Source organism: Nelumbo nucifera, chromosome 8 (genome assembly GCF_055504915.1).
Source record: "Nelumbo nucifera cultivar China Antique chromosome 8, China Antique-T2T, whole genome shotgun sequence".
Taxonomy (NCBI): domain Eukaryota; kingdom Viridiplantae; phylum Streptophyta; class Magnoliopsida; order Proteales; family Nelumbonaceae; genus Nelumbo; species Nelumbo nucifera.
In genome coordinates this window covers 28202958-28220157 of record NC_142656.1, presented here as the reverse complement: position 1 = coordinate 28220157, position 17200 = coordinate 28202958, and the positions used below count along the sequence as shown (strand labels likewise).

Genomic DNA, 17200 nt, shown 5'->3' with positions numbered 1-17200 from the left:
TTTTTATCAATTAATTTAAATATGAAAGAACAAATTTTATTCTAAGAAAATTCCAAAAATATTCCTGAGACAATTTGTGCTTTTTCATGAAAATTGAAACTTGACAGGGATGGAACTAGTGCAGTTGGCCCTATAATCCTATTCTACAACTAACCCTTTGCTAGCGTTTGGTCCTATTAAGAATTAATAATGGTAGAACCCATGACGGTCCAAGAGCAAGCAGGCCCTTCTCTCTCGTCCTCATATTCAATATGGACCTACCCACAATCGAACCACATGCAAGGTTTTCAATTGCAGGGTTGTGAGAATATAATTAGAATAATTAACCCTTGTCCTCCAAATCCACATGCCCACCACCAACCACATTAATGGACAAATGTAAATTGGGTTACAGCTATTTTGAAATGTAAATTGTTACCAAGTTTGATCAAAACACACACTAATAGAATCCGAAACTGAACTTTAATTTTTGCATAAATGATTGAATCATGAAAAGTAATTTAGATTGTTAACGATTATTAAGAAAAGTGACTAAATAATTGAAACTATTATAAGAGACTATACAATTAGGACGCCGGATATAATGGATCAAACAAAAAGTATTTTTTTTTTGTCTTCTAATTTTATTGTTAAATTCCATCTAATTCCATCTAACTCCATCTAACTCCTATTAAGAAAATGATTTTGTCTTCTAATTCCATCTAACCAAACATAATCTTGAGTAAAAAAATGCAGATTCCAATTGTCTTCTAATTTTATTGTTAAATGACGACCTGGGTCAATGGTGGTTTAGCTAGCTAGAAAAGCATTTTTTTTTTATTTTTGAAATTAATGTTTTTTAAAGTACCAAATCACTGGTTTAATTGCACAAGTTCACACCCTGGTCAAACCAGTTTGGATTAAATCTGCGTTCACATTTCCGGTTCAATGACTGGCCCATATTGTACTAACTAATTAATAAATAAATTTAATTATCAACTAGATTATCTAGATAATTTACCACAAAATATCAAATTATTAACTTCTATAGTAGCAGTAGTGGATAGCTCTAACAAAAAGAAAATCGTTATAATTTTTTAAAGAAGAGTGACGTTTCAACAGCAAGATCCCATTTTGATGGATACAGAAATTTCAGTACATTAAAGCAGAGTATTACTTGCTCCCACAATAAGAAACATGTATATCCCTTAAAATGTCTTTTCTGCAACTATGGCTTGTTTGTTAGGTTTGGAGTTTTCTTTATTTGATAGGCCCAATATGGACCCTATCTAGGCTGTTTTAGTTTCAATTGTATATAACTAAAACATCAGAATACTACAGCCCGTGATCATCCCTGTCCTTTGAGTTAAATTATTTTTGGCTCAGGCCAATCCAAGCACAGCAGAATGCAGGAGGCCAACTCCATTAACTGATCAGCTAATGAAGCTCTCACCTATAAAATGGCAGAAATGAAGCCCAGCTTTACACACACAGAAGAAGCTTAGATATATAGAGCTTCTTGCTTTGTGCTTATTTTCCTTGTCACCCCAGAAATCTTTTCACCATGACTTTCTCTGTGATCAGATCAGCTAGAAGCATGGTCCGGCCATCTGGGCCGACTCCGTCCGGCGTGCTCGATCTCTCCTTCATTGATGGAATGCCGGCCTTGCGGACCAAAGTTAGAGCTCTGCATGTGTTCAGGCATGGCCAGGAAGCTGCAAAGGTCATAAGTGAAGCCTTGTCTAAGGCACTGGTTCCATACTATCCCATGGCGGGGAGGCTAAAGGAATCAAGCCAAGGGGTGCTCCAGATTTCCTGCACTGGAGAAGGCATCTGGTTCGTCCAGGCATCTGCTAATTGCAGTCTTGAAACGGTTAATTATTTTGATAATGTTGGCATGACGCCAAACGATAAGCTCCTTCCAGATCAACCTTTTGAAGCTAATGGCATGGACCCTCTTGTGCAAATGCAGGTACCTTCTTAGAGTCGTCTACATTTTATTATTATTATTATTATTATTATTATTATTATTATCTTTTCTTGTATTACATTACTAGGTACATGAAAATGGAAATCATGGAACAATTGAGCTGAACATACTAGGTGCATGTATGGGTGGATTCAAGCTCAGTTGAATTGAATATTTGAGTATTCTAGTTTGGTTCACCAAAAAATTATGAGGCTCAAGTTCGAGCTTGAACTCGATAGATTTGAGTTTGAATTCGGCTCAACTCAAAAACTTGTAAGTTTGAATTCGGTTTGGCTCGAACTCAACTGTGAGCCAAATGTTCTATAAAAATAAAAAATTAAACATATAATTTTTTTATTTTATATATAAAAAATTAAAAATTACAAAAACTAATTGTTATTATTATTATGCATATAAAATTAAAAATTATTTTTTATTTATATATATATATATATAAGCTCAATTAGACTCGTAAATCTCACAATCTAAGTTTTATTGGACTCAAGTTCAACTTAAAACTCATTTTAAACCAAGCTGAATTGTGATTTCCATGTACCAATATCGGATAACTTGTGAAAAAATCGATTTGTATTCACCCCTAGGTACACGTTAGGTCGGAAAGCTTGCAGTTCTTTAATCGACTACTGGGTTCAAGGGTGTCTAACAGCAAAGATATCTAGGTCACAATCGTTCTGGTTTAACCATTGATCAGATGGTTTTGGCCGGCCGGAAAAGTTATCTAAAAAATTGGGACCCAAAAATTTGATTGAGGCACCGGTTATCGCTGGATAAACCACCAGTCCGACCCAAGGCTGACTACACACACTGACCAGATCCGGCCATTTTTTTTAAGCCAAGAAGCAAATTCCACTAATAAATGCTCAGATGGCATGGCCAATAAGTATAATCAGAAAGGAAAGACAAAAAACAAAAACTCATGTAAAACATTTAGTCGTCTACAGTCTACGCTTACTGAGAAAATGAAGTAATCATGAGCAGCGGGAGAGGACAGAGAGGGTCGATAACGTTTATTCAATAAATGTTTATTGAGAGTGTCACATATGCGCAACTTTAACATTTTTTTTCTCATGCATCCAAAATGAAAAAGTCAATTTTGGTGTTTGTGCATGTCAGCCGTTTGTGGAAGTTATTTTTTAAAGTTTTTACAGACAGTCAAACATTTTTTCACTATTAAGCTGATGTAGAGCCTAATGGTGCTTAGTTGTCATAAACAGTTGTAATTATTGCATTTCTCGTTAGAGATCTACTGCTATTCAATAAACATAAATAGAATCAAACACATACTATGTTAGAGATCTACCGTTATTTCTAAGAAAGAAGTTATGCAGATAAAGAATATGATGTTTTCAAAACAAATTATTCTTGAACTCTGTTTTCGTTTTCAAAGGGAAAAATAAATTGATTTTGTTTTAAAAAACAGCACAACAAAATCAATTTTTTAGTATATGAATTGTATGATTCATAGAACATGATGTTGAATAATCAGATGAAAACATGTTTTTAAAACCAAATTCAAAACATGCTTTCGATTATAGTTTTACAAACAGAAAATACACACACAAATGAGAATATGTTTTTTGTGTTCTTGTTTTAACAAACAATCTATTTTCAAATAAGATGGTTTTGATTTATTTTTGAAACTACAAACAACGAAAACAATTGGCATTGCAGGGTGCTCCCTTATTCTCCGATAATCACTAAGATAGGCATCCTGTTATAGAATGTTACGTTATAGAGCACATTCCAATTGAGCATATCTATTTCTGGAAGCCTGCCTGGAACAGAACAATTATATATTGTATATAAATTAATAACATTGAAAATGAGTATTTTAATTGATCATTTCATATAAGAAGTAAATTAAACAAAAAATATCAAAATATTATATGTTATTAATAAAACGACTTAAATATTGTATTAATTTCATAAATAAAATGAATTGAAAGTTACTTGTATTTAAAGCAACGACAATTTTGTTATAAAACATAGAACTTTATTATTATTCTTTTTTGTCTGAATCCCAAAGGAAAATTTTATTCATCAATCACACCACAGAATTCACAAGAGCAGGAATGGAAGAGTACTGGGTCATGGGGCAATTATGCCTATTGGCTACTATATGACAGGTGAGATCAAGGTTTTTAAAACCGATCCGGAGAATGAATCAGTCAGGTTCGGTTCTTGGGTCGAATGGCTCGACTGTTTAAACCGAATGATCAGTCTATTTTGATAAAAAAATAAAAAACGAACAAAATCATTGAACAGTTCAAATGGTTTAACTGCCCGGGTCAATGATTTATTGACCAAATCAACGTTTTTTTTGCAAATATCCGATTTTGGGGAAAATGAAACCGATCACCTGAGCGGTTCCCGGTTATTTCGATCCATCCGTCGAAACTCATAAGAAGAGGAATATGACAGATAATTTTTACAACCCTGAATCATAGTATGGATACGCCAAGGAGGTTCAAGATCAACAAAGTACTAGAATAAGCTCCTTTGCATTCACTTTCAACTTCAACTTAATCCTTAATGGGTTTGAAGTTAAATTCGAATTCCGACGATCAGATACTATTTACAGCCAAACCAGATGGATATCTCACTTAAAAATTTACACTGCTTCAGCCCAGTATTCTAGAGAGGGGGAGGGGGGTGGTGGCCGGCCAAGAATTTGCACCCTAAGCCCTAACCAAAACCTTGCCTTTTGCTCTCCAGGTGACTGAGTTCACATGCAGCGGGTTTGTGATAGGATTCATCTTCTGCCACGCCATTTGCGACGGCCTAGGAATGGCACAATTCTTGAACGCAGTTGGTGAATTTGCGAGAGGCTTGCAGCAACCCAGCGTTGCACCAGTCTGGCTTAGAGAAATCATCCCAACGCCACCACGACTACTCCGCGCAGCCACCGGACCTACCCCCCGACGACCACCACCGCCCTCGTCGCCACCACTTACCATGCCGGATTACAAGCTACAACATGCCACCATAGACATTTCTCCAGATGGAATCAACCAACTGAAGGGAGAGTTCCTAGAGCTGACGGGGCGGACCTGCTCCACGTTTGAGGTGGTAGCTGCCTGCCTGTGGAGCTGCCGAACACGAGCCATAGATTTCAAAAGGGGCACCCAAGTCAAGCTCGTCTACCTCGCCAATGGCCGTCACCTCTTCAATCCACCATTACCGAAAGGTTTTTACGGCAACTGTTTCTTCCCAATAAACGTGACAGTTTCCAGTGAGGCACTGTCGCAGGCATCCATTGCCGAGGTTATTAAGCTGATACAGGAGGCCAGGTCTAGAGAGCTCATTGAGTTCACCAAGTGGTTGGACGGAGATTCTGGGGAAGCTGGTGCAGACTCATATGCTCCTTCTGTCATCTACTCTAGATTGGTTGTATCTGAGTGGGGCCGTTTGGGGTTGAATCAAGTCGACTATGGGTGGGGCCGTCCAGTTCATCTTGTCCCCATTGAAGGCTCTACCATAGCCCCAGTTGCAATCATAGGATACCCACCTACCCCAAAGAAGGGCATCCGTCTGATGACATGGAGCGTCAAAGGGGCCCACTTGCCATGCTTCCTTGAGCAGATGATGAACCTGGGTTTAGATGGGAGTGGAGTGTCTCTAGGATTGTTAAGATCAGCTTCTTTGTAGGGTTTCTTTTCTTTTCTTTTCATTAATTTTCATATTTGTATCAATTATCTTTGTATTTTCCGAGATACAAATCTACAAATTAACCTTGTGTTTTCATATTATTAATTTCAAAATTAGGGCAAATTATAGACATATATATTTTGGAGGTAATGAGTAATGATACACCCCCACAACTGTTTTTGTAAACTTTTAATTGGATTCCAGATTTCCAGCTAGCACTTTGTTCTCGCCATTAGAATTTCATCGGTTAATCTCAGGGAATATTCTGTTAAATATTTATAAAATCTCTAAATTGCTTTTATGCTATTTTGTGAGACCATTTTTCCCTTTTAATTTAGTTTCTTAAATCTTACACGTTTTTATAACTTTCTTAATTTTAATTAAGTTCATCTTGAGAAAATGAGTGATTTATCAATGCTTTGATAACAATTTGTAATTTACAATGATTACTTTTATCATTTTTCTATTTGTTGTTGTCAATGCATATAATCTTGAATAATGTAGGGTTGTAATTGGTAATTGGATCATTGGCATTGATCTAATTATTAAACCATTGGATCCAAATCTGATCCATCTTAATTATTGTGCACGCACACACTAGTAAATTTTTTATGATATTATAATGATAATAAATAATATTTTTTCAAAATTTTCTGTAAGTTTTTTATATTTCTTTGTTTATTAAAATTATTCTTCTTTGACGCATTTATTTTAGTTTAATATTAGAAATATGTCCAAATGTTTTTTTACAAAATTTCTGTATTTTTTATATTTTTGGTTTTCATCTTTTTTTATTTTTTTTATTATTTAATTATGACATCAAGGATTGACACATTTAACCTAAAAGGTTTAATTGTTGGCTTGCAATCAGAGAGGAACATAACTCCATTGTTAGATGCTTTTTTATGCAAATGAGGCAATTGTTGGGTTGGTTTTAAATTTGTATTTTATTTCTATTATCAATAAAAAACAATAATTCTTTGTCACACTTATTTTTTGTTTAATATGGTTAATTAATATAAGATCCAATCAAAGAATGTGAATTAATTCCCTAAATATAAAACTTAATGAGAGGGAATTGAATGAGGAGAAATGCAATAATTCAAATTACAATTTGTACCCTTACAATTAGAGAGGGGCCAAATTCAAGTATATGGGTATTTTAGTCAATAATAGGATTCAATGAATATCGATAAAGAAAGTTAATACTTTAAATATAAACTTAATGAAAGGGATTTGAATGAAGAGAATAATGGTCGTTCAAATTATATTTCTATCCTTACAATTAAAGAAGGACAAATTTCAAAATTTGGGAGATTTTAATCAAACAAAAGTTCCACTCTCATTCACATTTTTATATATACTAGTAAGCGTGTGCAAAAGCACATGGTAATTATAAATGATGACAATGATACTATGATAGTAATAATGTATCCAAAAATTTATATAAATATGCATTTTTATTTTTTGTTTTATATGTTTTTTGCTTTTTATTATTAATCAAATGCATATTGCAAAATTTAAACTTGATTACATAAACACCTCATATAAATATTTGATAATCGAATCGAGTTGTAAAATTTTAAGTATCATTGAAAAGTCTATTTGCTTGGTTAGATTCTTCTTTTCATAATATTTTATCTTTTTGGTGTTTTTTCTATTCATTTATCAGAAATGTAAGATTTAAATCGAGGGAATTGAATAAGGTGAAAAATAGTAGTTCAATTCACAATTTAAACCTCACAATTAAATAGGGACTAAATTCAAAAATGAGTTGTAAAGTTTTAAGTATCATTGACAAGTCTACTTGCTTGGTTAGATTCTTATTTTCATAATATTTTATCTTTATGGTGTTTTTTCTATTCATTTATCAGAAATGTAAGATTTAAATAGAGGGAATTGAATAAGGTGAAAAATAGTAGTTCAATTTACAATTTAAACCTCACAATTAAATAGGGACTAAATTCAAAAATGAGTATTTTAGTCAAAATAAAGTTCCACAATCTTTTTTATATTTTTAATAGTAGTGTAAATATAAATTATAGATGTGTTCAATTTTTTCTATATATTTTTTATACTTTTGTATAAAAATAATTCCGATATGTCACACTTAATTTTAATTTAATATGATAATTAATTAATATTATACATGTACCTAAATGTTTTATTTGTAACACATGTGTTTTTTTTTCATTTTTGTATTTTTATATTGTATTAGTTTTTATTATTTATTTATGACATTAAATTTTAATGCATTTGACCCAAAAGTTGAATTATTGATCTTTTCCAAATAGTAAAATAATTTCATTTTTAATTAGTTCTAAAGTATGCATTTCATCTTCATTATCAATAAAAGGAAATCTTTTTATTACACTTATTTTTTAATTTGATTAATAAAAGTATCATAAATGTGTCTAATTTTTTCTAAATTTTTGTAATTTTCTATATTTTTTCTATTTTAAAAATTTTATTACCTAACTATAACTACATAGATCTATCAATTTGGCTTGAATGGTTGAATTTCTTAGCCATCACTTGGATAAAGAATGTTTTTGTTTTTTAGCTTGTTTTAAAATATATGGGTTTATATTGTTAAAAACATTGACATAGATCTAACTAGTACCATTTATTGGTGAAAAATAACATAAATATAAGATTTAATAAGAAAAAAAGGGAGTTGATACCTTTAAGTATAAGACTTAATGAAAGGGGATTAAATGAGGTGGATAGTAATAATTGCAGTTACATTTTCAATCCTTACAATTAAATATGGATTAAATATACAAATATGGCCATTATAGTAGCCATTAAAACTGACATTAAAGCTATAATAAAATGACTTTTATACATTTTCTCAAACAAAGAAATAGAGGATAATTTTAGTCCAAAAAAAGTTTCACATCACGCACACACACACACACACATATAGGAGTGAGCAATGGATTGGTACGTACTCAAAACCAATTGGAATTGGATTCAAACCATCCTTGTCCAATCAATTCTCAAGTAGGTCCAACTCCAAATTCTTGGAACTAACTCCCACTCAAGTTGGTTCGAGAGTCTAGGGGTTTATCCTACCAATTAACCCAAAGAACCGGCCTTGATTGGTCTAGATGTAAATTGAAGTTTGCATATGAATTTGAATGGTAGATCATGCATTGATTATGTTATATTGTTTGGGTTGATTGTGGATTGTATTTTATTTGCACTGAAATTGTTTTTAACTAAATTGTAAAATGTGTGTAAAGTTGGATTATGGATTAGTAATGATTATATGATACTAGTAAGTGTGCACGTGCTTTAAATGTGACATTTTTTATTTAGTTTGTTTATGGATTATGATTTATTTTCTTTGATATTGAATGACTATATGGATTTGAAATATAGAATGTTTATGATAGATTGTCACCCAAGGCCAAAGATTTGAAAGGGAAAAAATATTATATTATGATTTTTTTTTATAAAGAACAATTTTCATGGATAGACCCTAGAACCAACCTTAGAACCACCAAGACCAAAAGTGACATTGAAACCAATCTTGGACCCAACCCCTAAAGGCTAGGTTTGTATCATTTCTAGGTTTTGCCTTAAAACCCAACCAAACCAGCCCATGCTCACTCCTACTATATATTACCTATATATTATGTATATACATAAATTAAATCCACATCTATACTTGATTATTAATCAAATGCAAATCCTAACATCCAAATCCGGTACCGTTCTTAAGCATTCTTAAGCATAAATCACTTTCAAAATGTGTTAAATGATTGATTGGTTAAATGATAGCAACAAATATCAAATCAATGAAATAACCATTCTTAAGCATAAATCACTTTCAAAATGTGTTAAATGATTGATTGGTTACCAGATGGTACCGGTACCGTTCACTTACCTTGGTTAAGTGACGGTTTTCAAGGTCATAATGAGCCAATCAGGCTCACCATTATCTCTCTCTCACACACACATTAAATATTTTGATTATCTATCCTCATTAATCATGCCATTAACTCTCTCTCCTCCAATAACTCACTCCACTAATTCTTTCTCCTCTCAATCACTCCGTTAAATTTCTTAAAATTCATTGACTCTTTTTTCTTTGAAAATTAATAATAAACCAAGCACACTTTGCTTAAGGGTGATCATTTCAGCCCAGCCTAGGCCTAGGATTGTATCAGGCCCATAAATTTCAAGGTTGGGCTTGGGCCTAATACTTTAAGCCTGAGCCAACCCACAAACAAAAAAAAAGTTTAAATTTTAGTTAATAAAAAATATTAGAAATAATTAAATCACCCAAACATGATGCTCGCATTGGATACAGTGGGTTCCTTTTGTTTTAATTCCACTTAGCAAAGCCCATGCATCGCACAAGTCCCAACTAAAAATCTACATGCACACAAATGCCTATGCACACACAGACACAAAAAACAAAGTTCAGATTTCGTCCTTGCATAATTTGTTCTCACATTGTTCCCACAACAATCCCAGCCATGCATTGGGATCATCTCTGTACTTATATGTTTTCATTTGTGCAAAGATGTTCCTAGTGCAAGACTTGAAGTGTTGTAAGGGCAAGCTTTGTGAGGACGAATCCGAATTCACTAAAACATGGGAGGGTGTGTTTTTTTCCCTCGTTTTGTGAATTTTTATTTTTATTCCAAGCTATATTATATTACAAAAAAGTATTAAACTTTAGCAATACTTGATCTAACAATTATTAAAATTTAAGAAATAAATAAAAATTAGTAGTTCAAAAATTAAAAGTTAAAATAACTAATATTAATAGAAAAATTAATAATAAAAAATAAAAAAATTATTAAAAGTAATCAAAACAAACAACTTGCATTCCATATAAATAATAAAAATAATAATGACCCAATTGGAAATGTCATAAGGCTCCTCCTTAGGGATGAACATTTGTGACCTAAACTAACCTCTAAACTATCAAATTTCTAGACTTAGGCAACTATTTTCTTCTCGGTTAGGCCCAACTCAATTCCACACCAAGTCCACACGTAATGTGGATTAGGCCCAAGCTAAGAAACCCCTAAACTTGACCCAAAAGTTATATACATATATTGTAAATATTATATATAATATTTAGATTGTAAACCATTTACGTTACATATAAAAATTATAAAAATAATAATGGTTCAATTGGAAATGTCACAAGGCTCCTTTTTCTTAGGGATGATTGTTAATGACCTAAACTATCCCATCCAAACCTACAAATTCCAAGGCTTAGGCAACTATTTTCTTCTAGGCTAGGCTCAACTTGGATCTATTGACCCTATGTGTTTTGATGATAACAAACTCATTAAGAGTACTAATAGTTTGAACTCAAGTGTAAAACTATGCCAAGTGATTTTCATCAGTTGAATTAAAGTTGTTGATAAACTCTTTTGAAAAGTTCTAATGATCTGAAAGAAACAGTTGTGTTAAATGATGAATTGATTACTCTTCAAGAAAGAAGAAAAAGAGAAAGAAGAATGCATCAAGTTCCAATGCTTTCATTTGTGTTTACTTTTTTTAGGACTTGATGTAATCATTTCCAGGAATGCACACAAAATGGTTTAATTAACTTACCTCGATTTAACCAAAACCTTTAAGCCCAATAGTTAAATGAGTAGATTTCCTCCAATTTTTATATTGAGCATAAATGTAAAAGTTCTAAGTGTAGAGGCCTAAGGAGTCGACTCTCAGATGTTTGGAATCGCCTACATGAAGTTTCTAATGTTGGACATAGTCATTAGTCAACTTCCATGCCATAAAGAAATTGTACTAAGACTGATGTCACTAAGTAATTTACTATCCATTAGCAGTAGTTGACTAACTGTGATAGTTGAGCCTGGTGTCACATTAGCATTGGTTAGTAGTTGACTATTGAAACAAGGATATTTGACTATGCCTGTCAACTGAGAAACAGACCATGCCTGGTGTCACATTTAGTTGTCGATTACCAGAGAGAAAGATTCTCTTGCGAGTAGTATACCATCAGAACCTAGAAATAGACTACTTGGCCATAGTGGTCGACTGTTTCACAAAGAACAATTAGTTTTTTTACCATTTGAAGGCTCATTACTCTTTCATCTTCTAGTAAGCCTTCAATCTTGTTGGAAGAAGCTCTAAACATGTTTATGAATGGTTTAATCACTTCCCAATAAATTGATAATAGTTACAAGCATTCTAAACTTGACTTATGCTATAAAAACATGAGTTTAAACTAAAAAACTAGAAGAAAATGCATTGAGTTATGCTTTGAAAAGGAAAACGAGAGCATAGCAAGAGAGCAACCTTGTTTGAAGAGACTGTAAACTAAAAAAGAGTTTTTGTCTTGGGAGAAAAAATCTTGAAAAAGCTATATGTGCTTCATTAATTGGTTTTCTCCAATAATCTTTAATCTCTTCAAGTTTATTAAGCCCATATTTGTTTATATTCATTCTTGTATTTGAATAGTTTGTTCCCTATTTACATACCTACCTAACTAAAGATATTCATTATTGTTCTTTAATTGTGTAAATTTGTTGTAATTAGTCAGCTAGTGGTTTCTAGTTGATACTAGTTAAGTGTTTAGATATTGGATACTAAAAAGTTTGGGATAGCACCAAATCTATCCAATTAAAGGTCTTATTGGCACCTAAAAAATTCAATTATTATGTGAGTGTCTTGTTGACACTGGGAAGTCTAACTAGTTGCAAAGGTTTTGCTGGCATGTGCGAAATCCAATTAATTTAGTGGAAACTCTTAGGTGGCAGTGTACTTGGGGAGAGGGCATAGGCCTTGGTTGGCCAAACCTCTATAAATCTTGTATGATTTTCATTTTTTTGCAGTTTCTTTTCATACTTATTGGTACTAGTAATTAAACATGTGCATCGCACGTGGAAATATTATTATTATTATTATTATTATTATTATTATTATTATTATTGTTGTTGTTGTTGTTGTTGTTGTTGTTGTTGTTGTTGTTGTTGTTGTTGTATTCCATTTCTATCATAAATAAAAATATTTTTTATTTCAACAATTATTTTATTTAATGTAATGAATATACAACATTAAAAATGTTCCCAAATGTTTTCGATAAAATTCTGTACTTTTTCATTTTTTGGGTTCTATCTTTTTTAAATATTTATTATTCTATTATGACATCATGAGTTTCTTTGAAAAGTTGAATCATTGACCCACCATCTAAATAATAAAATAGTTTAGCTTTCTGATCAGTTTTAAATTATATATTCCATCTATATTATATAAATAATTACTTATCACACTTAATTTTTGTTTGACAAAATTAATATATAATTTTTTATAAATTCTTTTGATTACTTGTACTTTTTTATTTTTTAAGGATGCATTATTTAACTATCACATCATCGATTGATCTATTTGACCCAAACCACTACAAAAAATAGTTTGATTTTTGGGTTGACATTAAATGTTGTATTACATCTCCATCATTGATAAATTTATTTCTTATGTATAATACTTTTTTTCAATATATTGAATGCAAAATATTAGAGATGTGTCCAAAATTTTATTTTTTATAAATATATACTATTAGATATGTGTGGAAAATTTTATCTATTTTTATTTTATTTTAGGGATTCTTTGTATTTTCTATTTTTAAAAAATTGTTAATAAAGTATCAAATCTAACCCAGGATCTTTTATTATTATTTTTTTATTCACTAAGGGGTAGCCCATCCCCATACTCATAACCCCAAAACACTTAATGGTGGTAATGAGAACGATCCCCAATTCTACAAGAACAAGCCAGCAGTCATACTATAATTGGGTGGTTCAGGATCAATTTTACCTATATTCAGCTCTACATAAATTTTAATTTCATCAGCTCCTTCGACTTCAATTTCATTTAATTTAAAAGTAAATAACCATGTGTAAAATCGGAAGACGTGTTGCTTGTGCGAAACATTGGGATGAGATGACCTTTAGCCTCCTTCTCTCATTTGTGTGATGGGATTCAGTCACTGCAAGGCCCGTTCGAACAACCATCATAGCCTTGCATTGAGAATATCTCTCTATGAAATAAAGCATAAAAGTACAGAGCTGTTTCCGATGCAAGGCTGAAAAGGCTGTTCGAACGGCCTTGCAGTGACTGAAGCCAATCTCCTCATTTGTATAGCTTTTGTTCCTTTTTCTTTTCTTTACTTTTTTCTTTTCTGGTGGAAGGTGTTTCATGTTTGCAAAAGGGGTCATCATCTATCTTCTGTCACGTAGCAAACCATATCAATCAAACTGTGGTTCCCACCCGGCAACCCTTCTAGAAGCCCACAGAACTCATTAGGAAATTCAATCCATGAGAGAAAAGTCATTGAATATGGACTCGTTCTCTGTTTATATAATCTGCTGCAACTTGCAAGAGATTCCCATGCAAAATGATTTTGATTTGAGAATTCGAAGGAAACCAGTGCTGCCAAGTACCGAGAGCAGAACAATAATCAATTTGAGTGCTCTCCACCTCAAATTCCTAATGTTATCGTCCAGTTTTGTCAGTGTCAAGGGGGAAAGATTCCTAATTCCAGAGAGGATGGTGTTTATAGGGGGTGGGCATAAATATATTTTGGAAACAAATAAAAGAATTCTAGGTGGACAGAACTCTAAAAAGCAGTTTCTTAGTATTGTGTAAATGGTAATGGTTGGGAGTACAAAGTGTAAAATCTAGTTTACTTTTGCCTTAGATTTGATTTTTAATCTACTTGTTTGTGAGAAATAAAATAGGAAGTAAGATGATGCATTATAACGGGGGTAGTAAGAGAGTTGCCTGTTTGGGAATGAGGTAGGAAACAAGATAATGTAACCCCTAACTTATATGAGAGAATTGAGGGCCGAGGAAGGTACATGGTGAAAATTTTGAGATGTAAAATTAATTAAGAAAATGAGTACAAGGAGACAATACAAATTGAGGTACAAATCATAATTAAAAACAAATAGATCCTAAAATACCGTCCCTTAAAATACCCTCACCCCATCCTTGAAAAAGATTAAAATCTCTTTTGACAGTTGTCAAAATACTTATCAAGTGCTCATTTAACGTGCCTACTAATATTGTGTCCAGTAGTTCCGGTCCCGGCATAAGTACCTTAAATGACCACTTGATAAGTATGCACAATATAAGTAAGCACGTTAAATGAGCACTTGATAATTATTTTGCCAACTGTCAAAAGTGAGTTTTAATCTTTTTCAAGGGTGGGGTGAGGGTATTTTAAGGGACAGGTGTCAAAAAAAATTTTCTAGTGCTCATTGGACGTGTCTATCTGATTCAAACTGGCTTATGCCTACTAGATCCGGTCCCAAATTATATTAGATGCAAAATTTATATCCGGTTCAGATTTGCACCGGCGAACAATCAGAGTCCCCTAAATCTTTTTCTTTTCAATAAAAGAATGAAACCAAGAATGGATAAATCAGAAAGAATGAGATTCCGTGTATGTGTATCAGGTCAATTAGAGATCACCCACTAACAACAAAACTGTCACCTTGTTCTTTGTCACTTCTCACAACACCAAAGCTGTGGGCGGATTGGTTGTTATCAATCATTATCAAACTAAGCTCTATCAATAGCAGGTTCAATGATTTCCATTCCCCCACAAATTACAAAACAAACACACTTTCCCTCTATATTGCCATCTTTATATTTCACGCGATAAAATTAAACAAGATGAGATCATCAATTGTGAGTCCTCACCTGAATTAGGCCCACAGAAATAGGTACAAGGCACACAAAGTGTTGATCATGACCAAGATATCTAGATCAGATCAACTTAAATTCAAATATTAAATTTAAACTCGTCTATAAGCAGAACAGGTTCGAATATGCCAGACCAACAAATCAATATTATATATTAAGTACTTATGGACCATGTATGATTCAATATTGCTTCAAATAAAAGGTTGTTAGTTTAAAACTAATAGGAGATGCTTCCTTAATTGATACGTAATAATATGCCAAATCTTTCCTACTTCCTATAATCCACCATATAAAAAAGGATGAAACTCAGAAATAAAATAGCATATGGGTAATTTATATCCCCATCATTCTGTCTCTCCTTGCTTAAGATCATTTGATCCTTCCAAACCCATCCATGATCAGAGAGAACCCATTTCTATGACTAAAGTCTTCCCTAGATTACTGCAGAAAAAAGCACCATACCTCTATCAAAAAGATTTCGCCTTCCCTTACACTCACCAAATCCCATCAGGAAGCATTTGCAAAAAAGCTGAATATTTCTCTAATGCCTCCCGTTCAAGGGAAACCTCTTCGATGTGTCTTTTATAGTTTCATTGGGTAGTGGATACAAACATCTTTCAGGAAATTCTCTATTCGGTTGACCTTATGCACAGTGGAAAATATCTCCTTCCTATTATCATTTTCTTTTAGTTGAGGAAATGGAATAGACTTGTCTATGAAGAATATGATCTTAACATGCTCCAATACCACCCCAAATTAAATTTTCTCCTAAAATGAAATCACGTTTTATTAGCAAAAAAGTTCAGAAATGACCATGTGTATTGGGCATTTATCAAATTTTCAATTGGCTCGAACCGGAACCAAGCCGGATGTAGTTGGAATTCTTCAAATCTGGCAACTTGACTTCCACACCGCAACCTAAAAACAGCCCAAAAAAGTACACAGAAAGGTACTTTGCCCAATCAAAACCAAGAACCATACAATAATTTTGAAAATGGAAAATGCAATAATCCCCCCATAGAAATGGAATCCAACTCAAAAATATATATATATATTATAAATACACGATTACATATATTCATACACAAACAACTCTGCCAGTGTGACCGTGTCTCACACGGTTACACCACCAGACCCAAGCCCAGATAAAGGTGGAGGGATGCACACTGCATCAGATTGGCATCCAGCATATATTTTTCAAAACTTACATGAACATGGATCCTGATTTAAGCATCAATAATTTAACAATGGATATGGCATTAAACAGTAACAGACTGGTGAAACAGGATTCATGTAGATGACCCCATATTAGTTGGGACGATGATCATGACACACACACACACATATTGCCTTATAGTTTGAGTGATGTGAAATATCCAGTTCACTTTGCCTTCCATTACAGAATATTTGCATTTTCTAACTTAGCAAATGAACCAAACTCTTTCCAAATCAGCCTTCACACTCCATAAGAGCTAAAAATCAGCACCATGAGATCCAAAACAACTTGTAATGAGAAAGTGAAGGGGATGACTTGCTTCTTCCCACTCCTTGAGATGAAACATGATAGACGTCCAAAGATTAATCAAAAGGTCATTGGAGTAGTTATTTAAGGACTTCAACTTTAGTCTGTTCTCTAGTCACTGGAGTAGTGTTTTGTGGGATATTGATTTCGTACTGTGACACTTTCCTTTTTACAGTATTGCACCTGCTTTGATGTACTTGGCTGTTGAGGAAACTTTTCCCTCAGAAACTTTTATCCTTATTTCCATTAATAGAAAATTCACCTTTTCTCAAAAAGTAATCAAAAGGTCCATAATAATTTTTATTGCATTAGTATTCCACAAGAATAAAAGGGTGTTAGACAAGAAAAGGAACTTT

At 32.8% G+C, this 17200-nt stretch overlaps 1 protein-coding gene across 1 annotated transcript; it reads left to right on the top strand.

The window, feature by feature from the left end:
• Positions 1–1322: 1322 nt before the first annotated feature.
• Positions 1323–5764, top strand: LOC104605348 (acyl transferase 4-like). The gene is made up of 2 exons (XM_010270076.2): positions 1323–1951; positions 4685–5764. The coding sequence occupies exons 1-2, from the start codon at positions 1544–1546 to the stop codon at positions 5615–5617; spliced, it is 1341 nt and encodes a 446-aa protein (XP_010268378.1). The 5' UTR covers positions 1323–1543; the 3' UTR covers positions 5618–5764.
• Positions 5765–17200: the final 11436 nt, after the last annotated feature.